General features: G+C 37.0%; 3 protein-coding genes across 10 annotated transcripts in view; all 3 read left to right on the forward strand.

Annotated features, from left to right (window-relative positions):
* LOC125280281 overlaps positions 1–3,262 on the forward strand; it is a 10,948-nt gene extending 7,686 nt beyond the window's left edge. For 4 of the 5 annotated variants that reach the window (XM_048210714.1, XM_048210711.1, XM_048210715.1 and 1 more), the window contains 9 exons: positions 1–18; positions 100–193; positions 281–631; positions 731–848; positions 972–1,063; positions 1,151–1,313; positions 1,794–1,898; positions 2,282–2,446; positions 3,054–3,262. The exon at positions 1–18 is cut by the window's left edge and continues 161 nt beyond it. In XM_048210714.1, coding sequence (XP_048066671.1) covers positions 1–18; positions 100–193; positions 281–631; positions 731–848; positions 972–1,063; positions 1,151–1,313; positions 1,794–1,898; positions 2,282–2,446; positions 3,054–3,247 — 1,300 coding nt within the window. In that variant the 3' untranslated portion in view covers positions 3,248–3,262. The remainder of the gene's footprint in view (positions 19–99; positions 194–280; positions 632–730; positions 849–971; positions 1,064–1,150; positions 1,314–1,793; positions 1,899–2,281; positions 2,447–3,053) is intronic. The other variant, XM_048210712.1, reaches the window with a different exon arrangement.
* Positions 3,263–3,624: 362 nt separating this feature from the next.
* Positions 3,625–10,969, forward strand: LOC125280715. 2 transcript variants are annotated; one of them, XM_048211453.1, is made up of 7 exons: positions 3,625–3,636; positions 3,828–3,875; positions 4,006–4,085; positions 4,778–4,821; positions 5,978–6,883; positions 7,369–7,446; positions 7,868–10,969. In XM_048211453.1, the coding sequence occupies exon 7, from the start codon at positions 9,070–9,072 to the stop codon at positions 10,297–10,299; it is 1,230 nt and encodes a 409-aa protein (XP_048067410.1). In that variant the 5' UTR covers positions 3,625–3,636; positions 3,828–3,875; positions 4,006–4,085; positions 4,778–4,821; positions 5,978–6,883; positions 7,369–7,446; positions 7,868–9,069; the 3' UTR covers positions 10,300–10,969. The 2 variants fall into 2 exon arrangements, with proteins under 2 accessions (XP_048067410.1, XP_048067411.1); XM_048211454.1 differs by lacking the exon at positions 3,625–3,636 and having other exon boundaries at positions 3,824–3,875; positions 5,978–6,428; positions 6,542–6,883.
* A 4,661-nt stretch (positions 10,970–15,630) lies between these two features.
* Positions 15,631–19,803, forward strand: LOC125280758. Of its 3 annotated transcripts, XM_048211511.1 has the most exons (6): positions 15,631–15,962; positions 16,400–16,505; positions 18,451–18,597; positions 19,078–19,241; positions 19,335–19,471; positions 19,658–19,769. In XM_048211511.1, exons 2-6 carry the CDS (start codon positions 16,424–16,426, stop codon positions 19,752–19,754), a joined length of 627 nt encoding a protein of 208 aa, XP_048067468.1. In that variant the 5' UTR covers positions 15,631–15,962; positions 16,400–16,423; the 3' UTR covers positions 19,755–19,769. The 3 variants fall into 3 exon arrangements, with proteins under 3 accessions (XP_048067468.1, XP_048067467.1, XP_048067469.1); XM_048211510.1 differs by having other exon boundaries at positions 19,078–19,471; positions 19,658–19,800; XM_048211512.1 differs by lacking the exons at positions 15,631–15,962; positions 16,400–16,505 and adding an exon at positions 17,087–17,366 and having other exon boundaries at positions 19,078–19,471; positions 19,658–19,803.
* Positions 19,804–20,804: the final 1,001 nt, after the last annotated feature.

The following is a 20,804-nucleotide window of genomic DNA, read 5'->3' on the forward strand; positions in this document are numbered from 1 at the left end:
ATTCAGCAAAACAAAGGGGTATATTATTATTGATAACTTTTCACTGTCAACATTTCTTGTGAATATATTTTTGGACATTACCGTATTTTATTTGTGTAGGGCAGAGGAACAACCGTTTTTTGATGGAGTTTTTCTTGCCAATGACAAAGATGTAGCAACATTTGTTGATTGTGTTCGTGAGAAGACCAATCCAGTAAGATATTTGTCAAAAGACTTGGGTTTGTACAAAGTAAATCTGGATTTAGTTTGTGTATTTATTTGATATGACATTGTGTTAAAGATACATGGAAAAGGCATCTGTGGAACATCAACATGGGCTGCAGCCAGGGAGACCTCTAAGAAGACAAACACCAAATGTGATGAAGAAGGCCTAGAGGTGGCAGTTTGCAGACACTGCATATTGCTTAGAGGTCTGAACATGTTTAGGGGAGAGATATTTGCATACCCTCTGTTTTTGCAAAACGAACTGGCCACAAAGACAAACTGCAAGTTTTTCTGCACTGACATCATGTGTCGATATTGGCCCTATCTGCAAAAGGTGGCTCAAGCATTCCCAGAAATGCAAAATTTGACTCAGATGAAGCCATTTCTCTCAGTTATGCATGCAAAGGGCCACTCAACAAAATGTGAGGTAAGTGATATTTTTAAAGGACTTACCATATTGTTAGAGAAAATACAAAGTTCAGGGACATCAAAATGGTAGTTTGGACATCTGATGTGTATGCTGTAGGTGCAGTGGGGTGGCAAAAACCAAACAGGGGCAGGTACAACCATCGGTGAAGAAGTTGAACAAGTGAACAGCTTTTTGTCCCGTGTGGCTCTAACAACAAAATACATGAGTAAGGCTGGTAAGTGGTCCTTTTTTAAAGTTTGGTAACATTATATTTGTTAATTTTTTTTTCCCTTTCATTCATCATACTTGATGACTAACCACTAGATGAAAGGCACATTTAACTCTTTCATCATTACAGCACGAGTAGATATGATCACATTGCATGCCAGAGGATGGAATGTGCGAAAAAAAAGAAACCTGCACAAGTACTTGTCTACACGGTACTTGAAGGTAAGTAAAAAAAATAAAGATTTCATCAATGAAGGTTAAATTTAAACTGTCCACTGATTGTATATACTTAGTATCTAATACTTTCAGTATTGCCAAAGGTTTGTGAGACTTTCCATTAATTATACTTTTGAGACTATCCGAAAGACAAAGGAAGTCAAAGATGACATTGAGGCTATAAAGAAGAGCACACAAAGGTCTGAAGAGGAACTGCAACAGTGGGTCACTGATGTGAGACAGTGGGCAGTTGACAGTAAGTATGTACTTGTTGCTGTCTCTTATTGATAGAGAATTATCATAAATTTAAAAATGATTGAATAAGTTATTTTTCCTTGCTGGTTTGTGTTTTAACACCTGACCCCTTAAGTGACATTAAGGGGCCACACCAAACGGTATTAAAAGATTAGCATGATTGGGAACTCTGTGTTTTTAATAAGTAAACTTGGGTGTAGCTTTCTCCTTCAAAACTTTATTATACTTATTCACCCTTAAAAAATTAGCAAACTGAGCAAATGTTTTCAGGTTCTTTGGCAGAACGTTTGTGGATGTCCTTTTTTGTTTTTACATGTATTCCTACTACATTCTTCTTATTAAATCCCCCTTTTCCCATATTGTCAACCCCCTTAGGCTGAAATATGTTTGTATAAGGTGTTTTATAGAAATGGTATAATTGCTCTATTTTTGATGGCACAGAAGATGTATGATACTGATCATACCTTCAAATTCTTTACAGCTCCAGATGACCTCAGAACAGATGATCCAGTGGCATTGCAACATCTGATTGAAGGCTTATTCTTGGGCATCCAGCAGAAAAAGAGGGATCTGTATAGAGCAACTGGTAAGTAGCCTCCAAGCCTTCATGTACTTGTGGAAGTCATTTTAAAATGTGATATCTATGGCTATAACTAAGTAATTTAAATTATCACATTTTAACTCTTAACATAGTCTTCAGTCAACACACTGCACTTAAACCACTACATAACCTTTGTACATTGTGTGAACAGTCCTACCTTCCTATATGTCCAATGTTACCATCACACAACTCCCTGCATTACTTGAACATTGGCCACATTCCAGGTTATTTATATGGCTTTGCTGATGTTATGTGAGCTTTATACCATAATTTGTAAGGTGCCTTTTGGATGTCCATTAGCACAATGACCAATTTTATGCGTATCCTCCTTAAACCTGTTTTTACTGTTTGTTTTTGTTTTTCTGCAGACCGCAACAAACAGCGACACAAGATCCGAAGACGGATTCGAGAGGATAAGAAAAAGCTGTTTAATGCCATATCCCAATACAATGATCTTCCAACCACCACAGTATTTGTAGATTCAGTTGAAGACCTTCTGGCAACAGAAAGCCCTATCTGGCCTTGGGATTCTGGTATGTAAAGTTTGACATTAATCATTTTAGTGAATCCTCATTAAACACTTACTTCATTAAACTCTGACTTTCAAAGGAAAGAGGCCTATGTGCTTTTCATTTTGTTTCAGACAATAGAAATGTGCAGACAATATTCCAATTTTTTGTTTTTTAAAACTTTTGTCTTTTTTGCCTACTCAAACTACACTTCAGAGGAAGTGACTAAAGGTCTGACTCCTCAGATTAACTTGTCAAGGTGGTTAGCCCTTTTCTTTTCCCACAACTGTAGATTCAACACCAGTTACTTGTTGCCTATGTTCTAGGGACAAAGAATTGTACAGATTTTACTCACAAAAAGGCATTAAAGGGTTAGTTCACCCATAAATTAAAATTATTATTCTTTCAGACGAATGCAATCAGAGTTATAAATGTCCTGGCTCTTCCAAGCTTTATAATGGCAGTGAATGGGTAGATCAGTTTTAAAGTCCATAGAAGTGCATCCATCCATTATAAAAGTGCTCCACGCGGCTCCGGGGGTTAATAAAGACCTTCTGAAGCGGATCGATGTGTTTGTGTAAGAACTATTCCTTTATGAGGTAGTATTTTAATATGTCATTTGTCTTCATAGAAACTGACACTTCCTTAGGCGTGAAGAAGAAGGTTTTCGACAAGGTGATGCAGCTGGAGAGACTGGTTGAGGAAGAGGTTATTCTTGTAGAAGAAATGAAACAACATTGGACGCATCTTACAAGAAGCTACAGGGCCTTGAAGGACCAGGCTAGTGTACTATCAGATGACCTGGCCACACAGAGTGAGTACTAATTTCTTAAAGGGTTAGTTCAGCCAAAAATGAAAAATGTCATTAATTACTCACCCTCATTCTGTTCCACACCCGTAAGAGACCTTCGTTCATCTTCGGAACACAAATTAAGATATTTTTGATGAAATCCAATGGCTCAGTGAGGCCTTCATAGGGAGCAATGACACTTCCTCTGTCAAGATCCATTGATGTACTAAAAACATATTTAAATCAGTTCATGTGAGTACAGTGATTCAATATTAATATTATAAAGCCACGAGAATATAAAATAACAACTTATTTAGTGATGGCCGATTTCAAAACACTGCTTCAGGAAGCTTCGGAGCGTTATGAATCAGCGTGTCGAATCATGAGTCGGATAAAGTGTCAAGACACAGATAAAGACACAGAAGTGAAGTATAGTTCCTTAATAGTCAGTAATGTGTTACTGTATGTGGAGCATATGGTACTAAAATATATATATGTATGTCCAAAGTGTGTCCAAACTTTTGACTAATACGGTACATTCTAGTTTTGTAATGACTTACTGTATTTATATATAATGTTTAATAATGTGTGATATCTTGTATATTCTTTATACAGATCTAGTCCAACAGAGGGGAGCCAGCAAGATGAAGCAAAAAAAAAAGTGTTAAGTACATTGTCTGAATTTAAAATATGATGTATCAACTACACTTTGATTCTGGAGTCACAGTTTGCTATATTGTCTATACTTGTATATTGGTATACTTATTTCAATGTCATATTGCCTGTATTTTAGATGAGTGTCCAGAATGCTGTAGGAGAGCCAGGGAAAACAACTTTGACTACTCCAAGATTTTGAAAAGAAGAGTGAGAGAGGTTTGTCTTTCTAAAGACTTTTTAGTCTTGCTTTATATCAATGTACTTGCATTCAATCATTATTATTATTATTATTATTATTATTATTATTATTATTTTATTTAATCCTTTTTTTTTTATTTTACAATGAATAATAAATCTGCATTTTTTTGAGCACTTGACTCTACAACTGGATGTCCGGAGAACAATCTATATTTAGTGTTCATGCATTGAACTCTAATGTAACCAGTTTTACAACAAAATTTACTTTGCAATAGCAGACAAGAATTTGGCTGTACGTATTGATCATATGATGTAGACTACTATCCGATCAATACTCGGTTACCACCCATCAAATATGTAGAAAAAATCTTATATACATTAATGTATTATGTGGTAGGGTTTAAATATTTTTAGGTAGGTCTTAATTTCAAGCTTATGTTGCTGTTCATTTAACGCTACTTGTTCTTTGTTGTCTGACTGTCTGATCAATATGAAACCTACAATTGCACACACAGTTCTGTAAATAAATGTACTTTGCAAGTAATTCTTGGATTTTGATTTTCCTTCATAGCCATAGTACTTTTTTGCAAGTATTGACGTGAAATAGGTCTTACAATTGCAAGACTTGACCCAATGCAAATGTTGCTTGATATTGTGTTGTGGAAAAAATAAATTGTATAAAATTGTGTTGTTTTGTGTTTATTCTATAGGGAACAGATGAGGTCCTCATTCATTGGGTTCCATGCAAGACCTGGTAAGTGTACTAATGTACAGTTTATTACATACACACCAAACACAACAGTTGAAACATTTGGGTAACTGTAACACTATCAACAGTTATTGAAATGTTATTATGTACAGTACAGTCCAAAAGTTTGGAACCACTAAGATTTTTAATGTTTTTAAAAGAAGTTTCGTCTGCTCACCAAGGCTACATTTATTTAATTAAAAATACAGTAAAAAAACAGTAATATTGTGAAATATTATTACAATTTAAAATAACCTGTTTTCTATTTGAATATATTTGACAAAGTAATTTATTCCTGTGATCAAAGCTGAATTTTCAGCATCATTACTCCAGTCTTCAGTGTCACATGATCCTTCAGAAATCATTCTAATATGCTGATCTGCTGCTCAAGAAACATTTAATGTGTACAATTGTACAAAATATTTGTGTACAATATTTTTTTTCAGGATTATTTGATGAATAGAAAGTTCAAAAGAACAGTGTTTATCTGAAATCTAATCTTTTGTAACATTATAAATGTCTTTACTGCCACTTTTGATTGATTTAAAGCATCCTTGCTGAATAAAAGTATTCATTTCTTTAATTTCTTTAAAAAAAAAAAAAAAAAAAAATTCTTACTGACCCCAAACTTTTGAACGGTAGTGTATAATGCTACAGAAGCTTTGTATTTCAGATAAATGCTGTTCTTTTGAACTTTCTATTCATCAAGGAATCCTGAAAAAAAAAAGTACACAACTGTTTTCAACATTGAAAATAATCATAAATGTTTATTGAGCAGCAAATCAGCATATTAGAATGATTTCTGAAGGATCATGTGACACTGAAGACTGGAGTAACGATGCTGAAAATTCAGCTTTGCATCACAGGAATAAATTACTTTGTCAAATATATTCAAATAGAAAACAGTTATTTTAAATTGTAATAATATTTCACAATATTACTGTTTTTTGACTGTATTTTTAATTAAATAAATGTAGCCTTGGTGAGCAGATGAAACTTCTTTAAAAACATTAAAAATCTTAGTGGTTCCAAACTTTTGGACTGTACTGTATATTAATATTTTTTTAATGGTTATATTTCATAAAATTATATATCAATTTTCTAGCCTGACAGAGCTACTCAGCAAATGTAAATTTTTACTTTGAACATTTTCTCTTTACAGTGGGACCAAATGGAAAGACTCCTGGGAGCCCGCCTCCCTTCTTGAAGAATGAATTTTAAAACTTTTAAATTAATTTTAAAATAAGTTGGTAGTATGATGATTTATTAAACAGGTTTGAATTTTTAAAAACATCCATGTGAAAACTACAAACATAAACAGAGTTATTTGCTTGTTCTTCATTGCCTAAAATGTGCTATATAGATAGAGATCTTTAGAAATAACCTGAATAAAAATCGTGTTAAATGTTAATTTTGTATGCATCATTATTGGACATGTTATGTCAATTATCTGGTCTTTCATTCTCTCTTTACATATTTAATGTTGCATGTGTTGCATTTAAAACTTGAATATGTTACTGCTTAATATGAAATTGATTCCATCTGCAAGGAAGAGCAATTTAGCTGTCCTGCCTGCACCCCAGCAAACATTACGGTTTAAAGTGTATTGCAAGGTATACTAGTGTTCTATGCTAAAGCTAATTTGTTCCATAGCCTTAAAAAGACATTGAAAATGTTTCCATCATGAATTAACGATCATTTGTCATCTTGATTTTCAACAATGTAGGTCATGCATTTGTTGTGTGGATTGGTTGGCAGCCAGAGATAATTCCCACAGATCCAGCAATAAGGTGGATGAGGAGGGACTGGAGTTGACATTCTGCAGGCATATTGTGTCGCTGGCTTCCCTTAATATGTTTTGGGGCAAATCATTTTTGTGTACCTCATGTTTTTGCAGCTTCAGCTTGCTTCCATGCATGGCATCACCCTTTATTTGTATGGACATTGCCTGCAAATACTGGCCATACCTACAAAGACTTTGTTCTGACTGTCCAGAGCTCCAGCCCCTTCAGAACATGAGGCCCTTCTTGTCAGTTGGACATGCTAAAAGCCATGACTTCAAATAGAGGTTGGTGTTGTGCAGTACATTATCTAATGGCTTGCAATACTAAAAATGATCTTTAACTGTCATTACACTGAATAACTGATATCTACGTCTGTCAAAGAGGTTATGTTTTTACCTGTGTTTGTGTATTTGCAAGCAGGATTACTTCTAACTTGGTGGATGGGTGAGACATGGTCCAGGAAGGAACCAATTATATTTTGTGGCAGTTTGTAATTTGATTAGGCTTTTATATGAATTTAAAAGTGATGTAGTTGGAGACATTTGCTTTACTGTATGGAGGCCATTACAATGATGCACCCAACTGATTTAATATTGGACATATAATTACATATAAATAGAAAGAGACCTGTTTCAATTTCCAAGAAACAAATGTTTTATACAAACTGAAAAGGATTGAAAGGAATAACCTGTATTATGAATATAAAGTGATCAGATGACATATCAAATATTGGTTCATACACTAAAAATAATTTTGCTTGTCATTTTAGACTTCTATACAGATCTACTTTGGGACCTGAAAACCCTGAAAGCTGTCCTTCAACTGGAAATGAGAGAATGGGCAAATGGTAAGAAAATTATGAACATTACCTGACATGAAGTTTTGTGTTTATTATGAAGTTGAACACTGTGTTAATCACTTTTGTCAGGAGAAAATGACTATTGAATACTTATTGTGTGGCTTTTAAAGTAATAATTATATCAGCACCATGTTATTCTGCTGAAGTAACCACAAATGAAATGCTTGACAATCACAATTTCACAAGCTCTCCTACCAAATTATTAGTCACTTGTATGATATCTTGGTATAGTTTACATGAAGTTGCATTTTCTTTTGATGAGTAAAGATAATGACTAAATGGTTATTTTGATGTTGCAAATGCAGCATTGTAGAATATGTGTAGATATTTAGAATTGTCATGTTTTTTGGGCCTTGTCGGCTGTGTGATGTCATCATTTTCATTCTGTTATTTTACAATTCCTCTACAGGTTTGGGTGACTTGACAGAGGATGCTACATATGGGCTCAACAGTCTTCTCAGTCAGAGGTGTCACTCACCCAGAAGTCAACACAAATGGGATGTAGTCAAGTCAAGTCACCTTTATTTATATAGCGCTTTTTACAATGCAGATTGTATATGTCATCATCAAGTTAAGTTCCAATATGGGTATGCACGTGACGTCACCGTCGACCGTTACAACTGCGATCACGCCCGCTTAAGTGGCAAAAGACTGAGTGGCAGCATATCCCAACAAACACAGAACGTTGGCACAATGTAGCCAACCTTCTAACCACGTTTTAACAACGTGGCCAAAAGGTTGCTATAACGACGTTGCATTGTGAAGGTTGTTACAGCATTGTCACAATGTTGACATCTGACCACCGCTCAGTTCCGTTGCTCAAGGTTGCGCTTGGGTGTCTGGACTACCACTGGACGATGTGTACTCATCACTGTTCCGATTCCTCTGGAGCACGGATTTTAAATTACAAACGACCATTCTCTTCATCGAACCAGGATACGTGAGTATTGCTTTTATTTTATTGCTATAAATAAGATATGCAAATATTCAAACACGGCCTAAATGTTACATTTATTTTGGAGAGGATTCTCTACCCCCTTTAACTCCTCCTGAAGCTGTCGTTTCCATTACAGATGAACTGGTCCCACCCAGCCTCCCTCTCCCACCTCCTGTCCGAACCCCCACTCAAGATTTGTTTTCCAGTTCCTCTGTTAATCAGCCCTTTCTCCAGCCCCAACCATGCCTGCCACCCATCCCTTGCTGTCTCACATCACTCTCTCAGCTCTACACCAGCCTCCTCTCAGTGGCGTGGCTACACCTGGGGCCTGCTGTGAGCCAGCTTCAGGCAGTGATGTTCCTGCGGCTCTGACCCCAGCCTCAGATCCCATCATAACACCTCGGCTCATCGTCCTGACTCCTCTGCCGTTGCTCCTTTCACCCTCGTCTTCATTAGGGACCATCGAGCGTTCGGCTCCACTGGACTCCCTCGGACCCTCAACTCCACCTGGGTCAGACATCGCCTCTACATCACCACGGACTTACGGGTCGTTCGAGTTTCTCTGACCCTCCACCCCTACGGCTCCGATTGGCACCCCCTCAGCCCTCCGGTACCCTGCTTCCGCCTCGGGGGGCCATCGCTGTGACTCCGTCGCAAACTTTGAGACCATCGGCATGACTCCGCTCCTTCGGCTCTCTGTCTTCGCCCAAGACTCCACTTCCATTGGCTGTGCTGCTTCCACGCGTCCCCAAGGTTGCTTGGAGATGTTCACCACCTCAGCTCCTCCCTCCAGCAACGCCGCCGTGGGTCGCCGTCCTGGCTGTGGCCTGGAGCAACAACTGGACTCCCCTGCTCAAGGCTACCACCTGGATTTCACCGCCATCTGCACCTCCCTGGACTTCACTACCATCTGCACCTCCCTGGACTTCACTACCATCTGCACCTCCCTGGACTTCACTACCATCTGCACCTCCCTGGACTTCACCACCATCTGCACCTCCCTGGACTTCACCACCATCTGCACCTCTCTGGACTTCACTACCATCTGCACCTCCCTGGACTTCACTACCATCTGCACCTCTCTGGACTTCACTACCATCTGCACCTCTCTGGACTTCACTACCATCTGCACCTCCCTGGACTTCACTACCATCTGCACCTCTCTGGACTTCACTACCATCTGCACCTCCCTGGACTTCACCACCATCTGCACCTCCCTGGACTTCACCACCATCTGCACCTCTCTGGACTTCACCACCATCTGCACCTCCCTGGACTTCACTACCATCTGCACCTCTCTGGACTTCACTACCATCTGCACCTCTCTGGACTTCACTACCATCTGCACCTCTCTGGACTTCACTACCATCTGCACCTCCCTGGACTTCACTACCATCTGCACCTCCCTGGACTTCACTACCATCTGCACCTCTCTGGACTTCACTACCATCTGCACCTCCCTGGACTTCACTACCATCTGCACCTCTCTGGACTTCACTACCATCTGCACCTCTCTGGACTTCACTACCATCTGCACCTCTCTGGACTTCACTACCATCTGCACCTCTCTGGACTTCACTACCATCTGCACCTCCCTGGACTTCACTACCATCTGCACCTCTCTGGACTTCACCACCATCTGCACCTCTCTGGACTTCACTACCATCTGCACCTCTCTGGACTTCACCACCATCTGCACCTCTCTGGAATTCACCACCATCTGCACCTCCCTGGACTTCACCTTACTCCAGCCCTCTCCCGGCATTTCGCCCTCCTTAGTCTCCACCTCCTTCCATCTCACGGCGCGAGGACGCGCCTTTCCGGGAGGGGGCGATATGTTACATATGCACTCTGTTTTGGACTGGTTTTGGACTTGTGTTGTACCATTTCCCGCCACTAGTTAGTCACCATGGTTACTGATCACCCCAATCATCACATTGTGATGACTCCAATCACTCTCCTTGTGTTCCTGTGTATATAAGCCTTGTGTTTCCTGTCTAGTATTGTCCGGTATCGTTCATGTATTGTGTGGTTGTCTCCCTGTTGAACCTGTTTGTGGATTACCCTCCTTTTGGATTTATTAAAGAGTGTTATACTTCTATCTTCCTCGTCGTGCGTGCTTCCTTACAACCAGCGATTGTAACAACAACAAATATTACATTGCCTCTCAAAAAAAGGTAAACTAAATACGAAAGTAAAATGCACATTTTGTGGTCCATATACAACAACTGCAGCAGTATTTCAATCACTAAACTGTAGAGTATTCACTATAATTATCTTAAAGTAATAAAATAGTAGAATTAAAAGATCAAATTTTTATAAATATTTATACAGCTTATTGATGTTGCATACTATATACAGGCGAGCAGATGAGCCTAGAACATAAATGCAATGCCTAATTACAAACTGTGTGTTTTCTGTGTTTAGGGTTCATCTGTTTGCCCGCCTGTATATCTAGTATGCATCATCAATAAGTTGTATATTGAATTTGGCCTTGTTTTACCCTCCAGGTGGGTGTTCCTATAAAAACTAGCAATGTAGGTAAGCATACACTATTTTAAATATTTTCTTGTAAACAATCGAACGGGTCTATTAATAAACCTATTAAATTTAATATTAAAGATTAAGTAACAATAAATAGTAAGTAACACTTTCAGAATGTTTTGATTTGTGGAATTCACCTCAGATCAGTGTAGCTGTAATTCCTGATGCATGGATGCATTAGATAAGGTAAGTACTGTGTGAAAGTGTTGTTAGATACAAATCTCACTCTCTTTCTTTTTTATTTTTTAGGTAATATCAACACCATACAACAGGCCCTGCTCTTCTCACCAATAACAAGTAAGAATTAATCTAAAAAGAATTTTATTTTTTATTTTATTTATTTTTTACTGTGAACTATAATGTTGTTGTCATTTGTTTATAACAGCAGATAGTAGTTTTATTAACAATATCATTCTGCATACTATTTTCAGCACCCGAGCCATCATGGACATAGAAAGGCCTTGACACCTTGCCAAGAGCTGGATTTTTTTGACAAGTATAAAAAGATACGCATATTTACACAATACATTATATATCAAAAATGGTCATAATTTACTAATACTGTATGTCATTGATCCAGAGATGTTAGGGGGGACTACGGAGCAACTATTCACACATTATGATGCCACAGCAACATTTAGATCATTTCTCTTTTAAGGTAATCTTTCTTTTGGTAACACTTTAAAGGGTTATTACTCACCCTCATGTCATTCCACACCTGTAAGACCTTCATTCATCTTCAGAACACAAATTAAGATATTTTTGATGAAATCCGAGGGTATCTGATCCACACATTGGCAGCAACGTCATTGCACCTTTTGACGTCCAGAAAGGTAGTTAAACACATGGTTAAAATAGTCAACATGACTACAGTGGTTCAAACTTAATGTTATGAAGCAATGAGAATACTTGCAAAAACAAAATTAACTAACTTTATTCTACATATTTGTCTGTCCCATCATTCTGCTACATTGTTTATGTTCAGCGGTTCCGTGTTTAGGTCAGAACGCGGGCTCAGTATTCACCAGTAAAATTTTTATTTTTGTTTTGTTTTGGCACACAAAAGTATTCTCATTGCTTCATAACATTAAGGTTGAACCACTGTAGTCACGTTGACTATTTTAACAATTTGTTTAACTACCTTCCTGGACCTCAAAATGTGCAATGAAAATGCTGTGTTCGTGTGGATATGTGGATCAGATACCCTCAAATTTCATCAAAAAATATCTTAATTTGTGTTCTGAAGATGAACGAAGGTCTTACGGGTTTGGGACGACATGAGGGTGAGTAATTAATGACAGAAGTTTCATTTTTGGGTGAACAAACCTTTTAAAGTCTCATTTGTTAACATTAGTTTATGTAAAGGTAACATAAACAATGAGCAATACATTTGATACATTTTTATTATTCATCTTTACAAATGTCAGCCAATAATAACATGGCTGTTCATTGTTTTTTTTTAACACAACATCATTTTGGCACCAAACATGGATGACAAGAGTGAAGGACAAGGTTATGGCTCATCAATTTAAGGTAAGATCGTCACGTTTCCTTTGTTCTGTTTTACCGCCACACAATCTGTCACCATGGATACTAACCTAATCATCACAGCTGTCTGTCAGCTGTTACAGTTTTTTTCAATTGCTAACAAGCGTTTAGCAATACTTAAAGTACTTTTTCTAAACTCTTAACACAGCAACACACAAACATCACACAATTAGCCAAATAGTTAATTTTCTGCCCAAAACCACATTTTGTTATATAAACACAAACTCCACATTTCAAAATGCTAAAAACATTTTTCAACACATACTAACTCTATCAAAATACAGCAAACCTGATTCAAAATCGAGTCGTTCTGTCAAAACATAGCACTAGTTTTCTATTCAACATGAACATATAGTCAATCAAAGCGCAATGACTGTCAAAATACTAACAGTTGATGGCATTTTGAAAACTGCATTACTTGTCATGTTTCGGTTCTAACTGGAGAAAATATGAAATCCATTGTTTTTATAATTCAGTTTCCTTTTACTGCAGTAATAGAGTAATGCATGCAAGCCATTCTACATTTTTGGTTGAGTGTTGAATGTGTGCATTCTTGGCAACAAAAGTGAGTCATTACTTTATAGAATGTGCAGTAGAAAAAGAGAAGAAGAAGAAAGTAACAGAATTGCTCAGGGCAGCTACTGGTCAGATGTGTCCCCATGCAGGACTTCAGTTGGCCCCCCTTGGTTGAAATCTTTTTCTGGGGTTGGGTGTGTGGTGTTGATGGTGCCCTCATAAAGGTTGGGATGGTGTCTCCTTGGTAGTTAGTGCCCTATAGACCACATATTCTGCATATATGGAACAGTGGTAGTGGAATCGTTGTAGTAAAAGCTTTACATGAAGCTTTTACTGAAATGAAAACATGAAATTGCTGAACCACAGAATAAAAAAGTATAAAAGGTAATTGTGACTTTTTATCTCACAATTCTATTTTTTTATTTATTTTGCAATTGTGAATATACATCTCACAATTCTGACTTTTTCCTCTCCGAATTGTGATATGTAAACTATAGGAATTGAGTTTAAAAAGTCAGAATTGTGAGATAAAAAGACATAATTACCTTTTTTATTTTCTATTCATGGCAGAAATAAGCTTTCATAGGTTCCACGTGTAAGTGAAAAAAACAGAGATGCACAGTCCATCATTCTTCCTCCTCTCCCATACCTCTTCTTCTCCCTTGTCCTGATCCAACTTCTCCTTTCCTCCTTCATCTATTCTTCTCCCTTACCCAGATATTATTTTCTCTCTGCTCCTCTGTGTTGTTCTTCATCCACACTGAACAAATCCGATTCAAAGAGTCCTATTTTACTGTGTGTCCATGAAAATAACTTCAACACCTGACTATGCTTCCAGCTGAGATTGGAATCTGCTATTTCTCAATATTTCAGTGATCTGCTAATTAAAAATGCTTATCAATTGTTTCAGTATTTGTTTATGTATTTTTTTTTTTCAATACTTTTGAGCTGCTGTTGTCGTAGAATTAGAGGTTTTATCCTATATTTAAAGATTGGAACATTGGGTCTTCATTTCTGACTTGCTGTGTTTAAGCATTTGCAAATAAGATGAGAAAGATCCATAATTTTGGTATGAGGTAAGTTTATATGAAAAGAAAATTTAAGCATTTAAGAAATGTGTTAATTGACTGCATTTTGTGTGAAAACGACATGAATTGTGTTAATGGTAATGGCCACAACAGACGGATGTTCTGCTAAATGTGTTTAGAGTTTTGAAAATGTGACTACAGAATGGACAAAAGTATGTTAGCAAGTGAAAAAAACTGTAATTGTCTGTGTATTTAAATTCCTTTTTTTCCTAAGTTCAGTGTCAGGTCTTGTATTGTATATGCATTGTGTTGTGTGTTCCTGCCTTCATCTGTGTTTGCCTGTTGGATTATCTAGTAAAGACTTGCGATTTATATTATTCGCCGTGTGAGTTTCTACACAGCCAAACTGTTACAGCTCCATTCAAAAGCTAATATGTTTTATAAAGAGTCACAGTGTGAGGGAAATCATTCATTCAAAGTGAATGTGGAATGTTCATTTTTAATTTATTTAAAAAAATAAAACTGATTATATAGCCTATGGAAGATACAATTATTAAAACAGAATCCCTAATTTATTTAACCTTTATTTAAAAAATTATTAAGGCAAATTATTAAGAACATGTTCTTATTTTCAATAAAAGCCTAATCATGTTTCAGTCATAAGACTTTTTTCTGCTCATGTACCATATATATGATGATCATCAAAGTGGCTAGTAAAAGATGCCATATGGCTTTTCTTGTGGGTGAAAATTAGGCTGTGAGGGATTTTACAATGGCACACACTATACAGTTTTTTACGATTGCTTACACACTAAAATTAAACTTTTCCCACAATTAGCAAAACCTTACACTCAAGGAGCAAAACACAAAGCTAGATCTGCACAACTATAAGCACATTCTCAGCCTCACACTTTTTGCAAAACACTACACACATTGTTTTGCACAACACTAAACACACTTCTCTACATTAGACACAGAAATCTAACATAATGTCACTTCTTTGCCATTTCAAGACACTACTTTCCAAAATACCACCCCTATAAACCAATTGATCAAGCACAGCCGTCAGGTGTTCAGACACTTGGGTGCTTAACTGTAAACTCAACAATCAGGTGCTATAGTACTATAAAAAAGGCAAAATGTGAGTTTATGAGTCTTCAACAAAATGAAAGGCAATGTTGCAGTAAGAGAGAGAAACATAATTTTGAATCATTTTGAATGTCCCGGGCCAACGCGGTGGTGACATCCCAATGTATGTTGCAATCACACAGAATGAGGTCCTCCACCAGCATGCCAACTTAGGCTCTTACAACACGGCCCACATATTCACATTTTAGACAGACTGCACAAAATCGTCACAGCAGAAGACCAAATGGATGCAGAGCAGATGAGATACATTGTCATATGGGACAATGTAAATTTCCACCTATCTGCCCTGGTCAAAAAACTGGTTTCATTAGCATCCACAATTTTCACTCCAATACATCCCACCATACGGTCCCTTCCTTAAACCCATTGAGGAGTTTTTTGTTTGTTTGTTTTTTTGGCATGGAAGGTTTACAATCTCCAGCCCTGTGTCAGGATATGCCTCATTCAAGCCACACAGCAAATGTCAGAGTGTTAAAATCCCAGAGTTTTGATGACCAGAGTATAATTTATACACTTTGGAGTAAACTGGGCTTCACCAGAAACTCTCTCAAGTGTTAGTGTATTGGTTCAGTGTTGATGTGGAGCTGTTGTAGTGTAAATAGTGGGATGATGAACTCTTTGAGAGTCAATCTGTTGCTGTCCCGTCCGCACATGAGTTTAGGTTTCGATACGTCATCAGATCGACTACGCGTTGTCATTGGTTGAATCATGACGCAGCCTCGTGGACACCAGTTTCCAACTGACATCCGAAGTCGTCGACATTTTGATTCTGCGGGACCTAGGTAAGAAATCACCAAGTGAATCATGCCGAATATTCCTGTTTGTCTTCTTGTTTTAATTCTCATAACTAAAACGCTAAAAACGCTAAATGTAGAAGTAGAAGAGGTGTGACGTTTTGTAATTTAGTTTAACTAGCTAACTTACTATACCAATGGTAGCTAAAGTAATTGTGAATGTTAAATCTGATAAAACAGTTTTTTTGTGGTAATGTTAACGTTGATCGTTGACCATTAAATTAAATGTAAAAATGAAAATGCAGCAATAATTTGTTAACGTTAGCTGCCGCTCCCAATCTCCCGCCTTGTGCAGGTTAAATTGACTAGCTAGCCTTGAAAGCTAACGTTACAGATTCCCCTCTGAAATGATTGAGTCTGGCTTTATTTGCACTACATTTGGTATTGTGCGTGTTCAATAAACCAATTGTATTTTTATGTTTTAGTAATATGTGAGGAAAACTACAGCAATGCTTTTCAAAGTGCAGTACCAAGGAAAGAAGAAGTACATCAAACTCGATGGAGCATCATATCCAGCATTTCTCAGGGAGGGTAAGTTAATGATAATGGTATTCTTCTCTTCGTTCTCTTTATAATTTAAGTTTAGATCAGAGGTGTTAACCGAATATTTTCCGTCATTGACTGATTTTTTTAGCAGTGACGGAAACATCTGAAGGTCGAATCAGGGTTCCTACAAAGTCTCGAAAGTTTGGAAAATGCTTGATTTTAATTTATTTTTTCAGGATGTAAGATATAACTAAAAATATAAATAAAACCGGCTGACAATCCTTATTTTTTATTTTTTGTTTAATGTCGCGAGGCACCCTTTGTTAAGCACGTCTCGTGTAATTCCATGTTATTTGGCGCCTGGTGCATTCGCCTGGCGCGCAAACATCTGCAAAAATATAAAAATATAAATTAAAAAAAATACAAATATAAATAAAACCGGCTGACAATCGTTATTTTTTATTTTTTGTTTAATGTCGCGAGGCACTTACGAAGCACGTCTCGTGTAATTCCATGTATTTGGCGCCTGGTGTATTCGCCTGGCGCGCAAGCATCTGCAAAAATATAAATTGTAAAAAAAAAATATATATATATATATATATATATATAAATAAAACCGGCTGACAATCGTTATTTTTTCTTTTTTGTTTAATGTCGCGAGGCACCATTTGTTACGAAGCACGTCTCGTGTAATTCCATGTATTTGGCGCCTCGTGTATTCGCCTGGCGCGCAAACATCTGCATTAAGAAATGGTGCTTGCTGTAATTTTATCGATAACTGCCTAGAAGATGATAAATAAAAACTGATTGCGTCGACGATCAACAGACTGAAAGGCATCCTGTTATGTAAGAAACACACTGATGTGAGCGCTATGGGAGAATAAGCCTTTACCAGCCATTCCAAAGGTAATCGGAGACAAATGAATTTGACTGAATTCTTTAAAAACATTATTAAATTAATTAATATCGAATCAATATATAATTGTAATGGGGGGGGGGGGGGTCTTTCCGTCGTGCACATTTGTGTGAGCACTCCCGTTTCTATTTACAAAAGCAAAAGTTTAAATTTTAACGTCTGCAGCATTGTATGCATTGTAGCCAGTCGAAAGTTTAGTTTTTCATGACTAAACTTTCGGAGTGACCACCGCTTTTACCAGAGTGAGTTCTGTAAATAATCGTTACGTGATAGTAGTAACCATAGCAACGGACGTGACAAAAAAATCTGAAATGACAATACAGATCTGTGCATCATGTCTTACTGTGTAAATACAGACTAATAGAGCTGCCACTGACAAGAATAAATAAAACAAATCAGTGTTGGTTGAATATGTTTAGATTCAGTTAAATAGTCTATTGATAACACTTAAACACTCTTTTTCACGTGTCCTTTTTAAAACAATGTTTATTTATTAAATAATATTTTAAGGTATTTAAGGAAGATATTCATGTATTATATACTAAAATTTTAGATTGTAGTTTTCTAAAGGAGTGCTGTTTATACTATTTATATTCTTTAATTTTGTTGCTGCTTGAAAAATGGATTTAGGGACCTTAAAAATGCTTTAAAAGTGCTTAAATTAAACTCTTCAAAATCTGTACAAACCCTGACTATGAAAAGTGACTCTTCATATATTAAAAAATGCATAATCTAGCCTATATGCTCCTATATCCTGTAAGTTCATGAATGATTAAAAATGAAAATGTGAATTAAAACGAAAGCTATTAAATGTCTTATAATTAAAATATGAAAATTAAAATAGAGTAATAGATTAAGGTGCAATTTTTACGACCATATCCATCAAAATAAAGGACAATGTGAAAGTTTTAAGCAACCACTGGTTTAGATGTACGTTTATATGAAATTTTATTCTTAGCACCATGCTAGTCTACCGTAGCTTTGCCCATTAAAATAGAAATAGTGCTAAAAACATTATTGTTCTCCCACTTTCTAACCCTAACACAACAACTTATGTTTTTTCTGTATTCAAAGCTAAAGCGAAGTTCAGCATACCCCCTGAGACAAACATGTATGTGCTGGATGACAGTGGAACAGAGGTTGATGAAGAGGTCTTCAGCGACATCTTGGAGGAAAAAGCAGACATCCTGTGGACCATTGTTAATGTTCTTTCAGTTTCTGGTAAATGGTTGCACAACTACAGTGTACATTGCAGGGTAACAATACCAATGTGTTAACATTGTAATTTATTTTCTATCACAAAACCAAAACAGTAGCTTCTCACCAATGTCCGATTTGTGCTTTCTCTGTTAAAGGAACACTTTGCATATTTCCAACCTTATCTCTTATCTGTCAGTGTTCACATAAGGATGTGAAAAACTACATTTGAGATAAAATGGATTAGCTGGTAAGACTGTTGACCCGATTACTTCTCAAAAAACAGTCAGTCTTGCCATCTAGTAGTTAATGTATCATGGCCTAAACTGCTTAAAGTCTGGCCACATTAACTACCAAAACTCATGTAATTTATAGATGGGAAAGAAAAAAGTTTCCTGTAAGCAGTCTCACCATGCCTTTTTTTTAACCTCTCCTCACTTAAACCTGTGGAAACATTGACTGAAATATTTTTTTTTTAAATGATGATCTTTTTGCCCTTTTCAGACTCTCCCATCCAGTCCTTGTGCACAGACACCTTGTCACTATCATCACCCTCATCGGACAGTGATGCGTCTCTGATGTCCCCAAAAAGACAGCGCATTGATGACGCCTTTGTGATGTCCCCAAAAAGTCTACATACTGATGACAGTTCTTCACAAGCCAAAGAGGTGATGTTTTTTCAGAACATTTCTCTTTATGTTGTAAACATTACATTTACCTGTTACTGTTACCATAACATTTTTGGTAAACCTGTTGTCAAGCTTGTCAAAAGAATTCTGGAACAAAAGCCTGGAGGGGAGAAAATCCTTGCAAAATATGCAATGACAGGAGAGATGAAGGACCGAGCACGCCGTGATCTCGTCAGCATTGTTGTTGCTGAAATGTTTGAAAAGTATGGGTAAGTAAAATGCTTTATGGTGCATGATTTGGTAAAGTGTATATTCATAGTATTCAATTGCAGATTTGGTAGTTGTAATCAAATAGGTTATTATCATTAAATGACAACTGGCCAGTGAGCTGTGGTCTTGCGCAGATCATAGGTTTTTCGGTGTGTTGGTTTTAATACACAACATTTATTCCACAGACGTGCTCCCCCTATGGATAAAAGAGCACAGTATGCATTGGGGATAGTAACACTGTTCCCCTCTCTAAAAGATCCCTACTCCAAAAAGGCTATGTGAGTACATATTTAAAAGTAAGGTTAAAGGATTACTCCACTTTTAAATAAACTTTTGCTGATAATTTACTCACCCCTATGTCATCCAAGATGTCCATGTCTTTCTTTCTTCAGTCGAAAAGAAATTAAGGTTTTTGATGTAAACATTCTAGGATTTTTCTCCATATCATTAATTTCAATGGGCACCAAACGGTTGAAGGTCCAAATGGCAGTTTCAGTGCAGCTTCAAAGGGCTTTAAACGACACCAGACGATACCAGACGATGAATAAGGGTCTTATCTAGCGAAACGATCGGTCATTTAAAAAAAAAAAAAAAAAAAAAAGTTTAAGTTTTATAAGCACAAATGCTGGCCTTGCTCTTTTCTCCGATGCGCGTTCGTGACGTCACGTAATACGCAATTACGTTGAAAAGGTCACGGTTGACGTAGGCGGAAGTATCGAGTCAGTGTTGTTTACATTACAAATGTGCGGAAGGAGGATCGTATACACATATTCAAATGTCTTTGTGTCAGTTTATTGTTTAACCCTTTGAGCGGTACGTTCCCACATATGGGATTTTTATTTCTGTGCCCCTGGGCGTACGGTTCCACATATGGGATTTAGAATGTTCAGCGACGTCACATAACTGCTAGATTCAAACTGTGCTTTCGCGCTCTGGCTGCGAGACGGACACGCTCTTACAGCTATGCAGTGTTTTCAGCCACATAATGTTTCTTTTAAGGTTTCAGACATTTAAATGCGCATAAGCACCATTAAACAATACATTTGGAGTTTATAAAACACACACTGATGTCAGACGTCAGTGGAATCATCAATAAACAGTGAATTCAAATATAATTTGCCGACATTTATTCATATCAGACACACATAATGGGTCTAAGAAACTATAAAGTTTACTCTCTTATACTTCCAGTTCACCAGCCACTTACTTGCATATATTTCAGGAGAAACTGATGTATTCACCTGCTGTAAATCAGACTGACAGAACTCTGTGAACTGCAGCGCAAACTAAGATGGCGCCGCCCATCTCGCATTATAGATCAAGATAAAGATC

This window comes from Megalobrama amblycephala, linkage group LG12 (genome assembly GCF_018812025.1).
Source record: "Megalobrama amblycephala isolate DHTTF-2021 linkage group LG12, ASM1881202v1, whole genome shotgun sequence".
Classification (NCBI taxonomy): Eukaryota; Metazoa; Chordata; class Actinopteri; order Cypriniformes; family Xenocyprididae; genus Megalobrama; species Megalobrama amblycephala.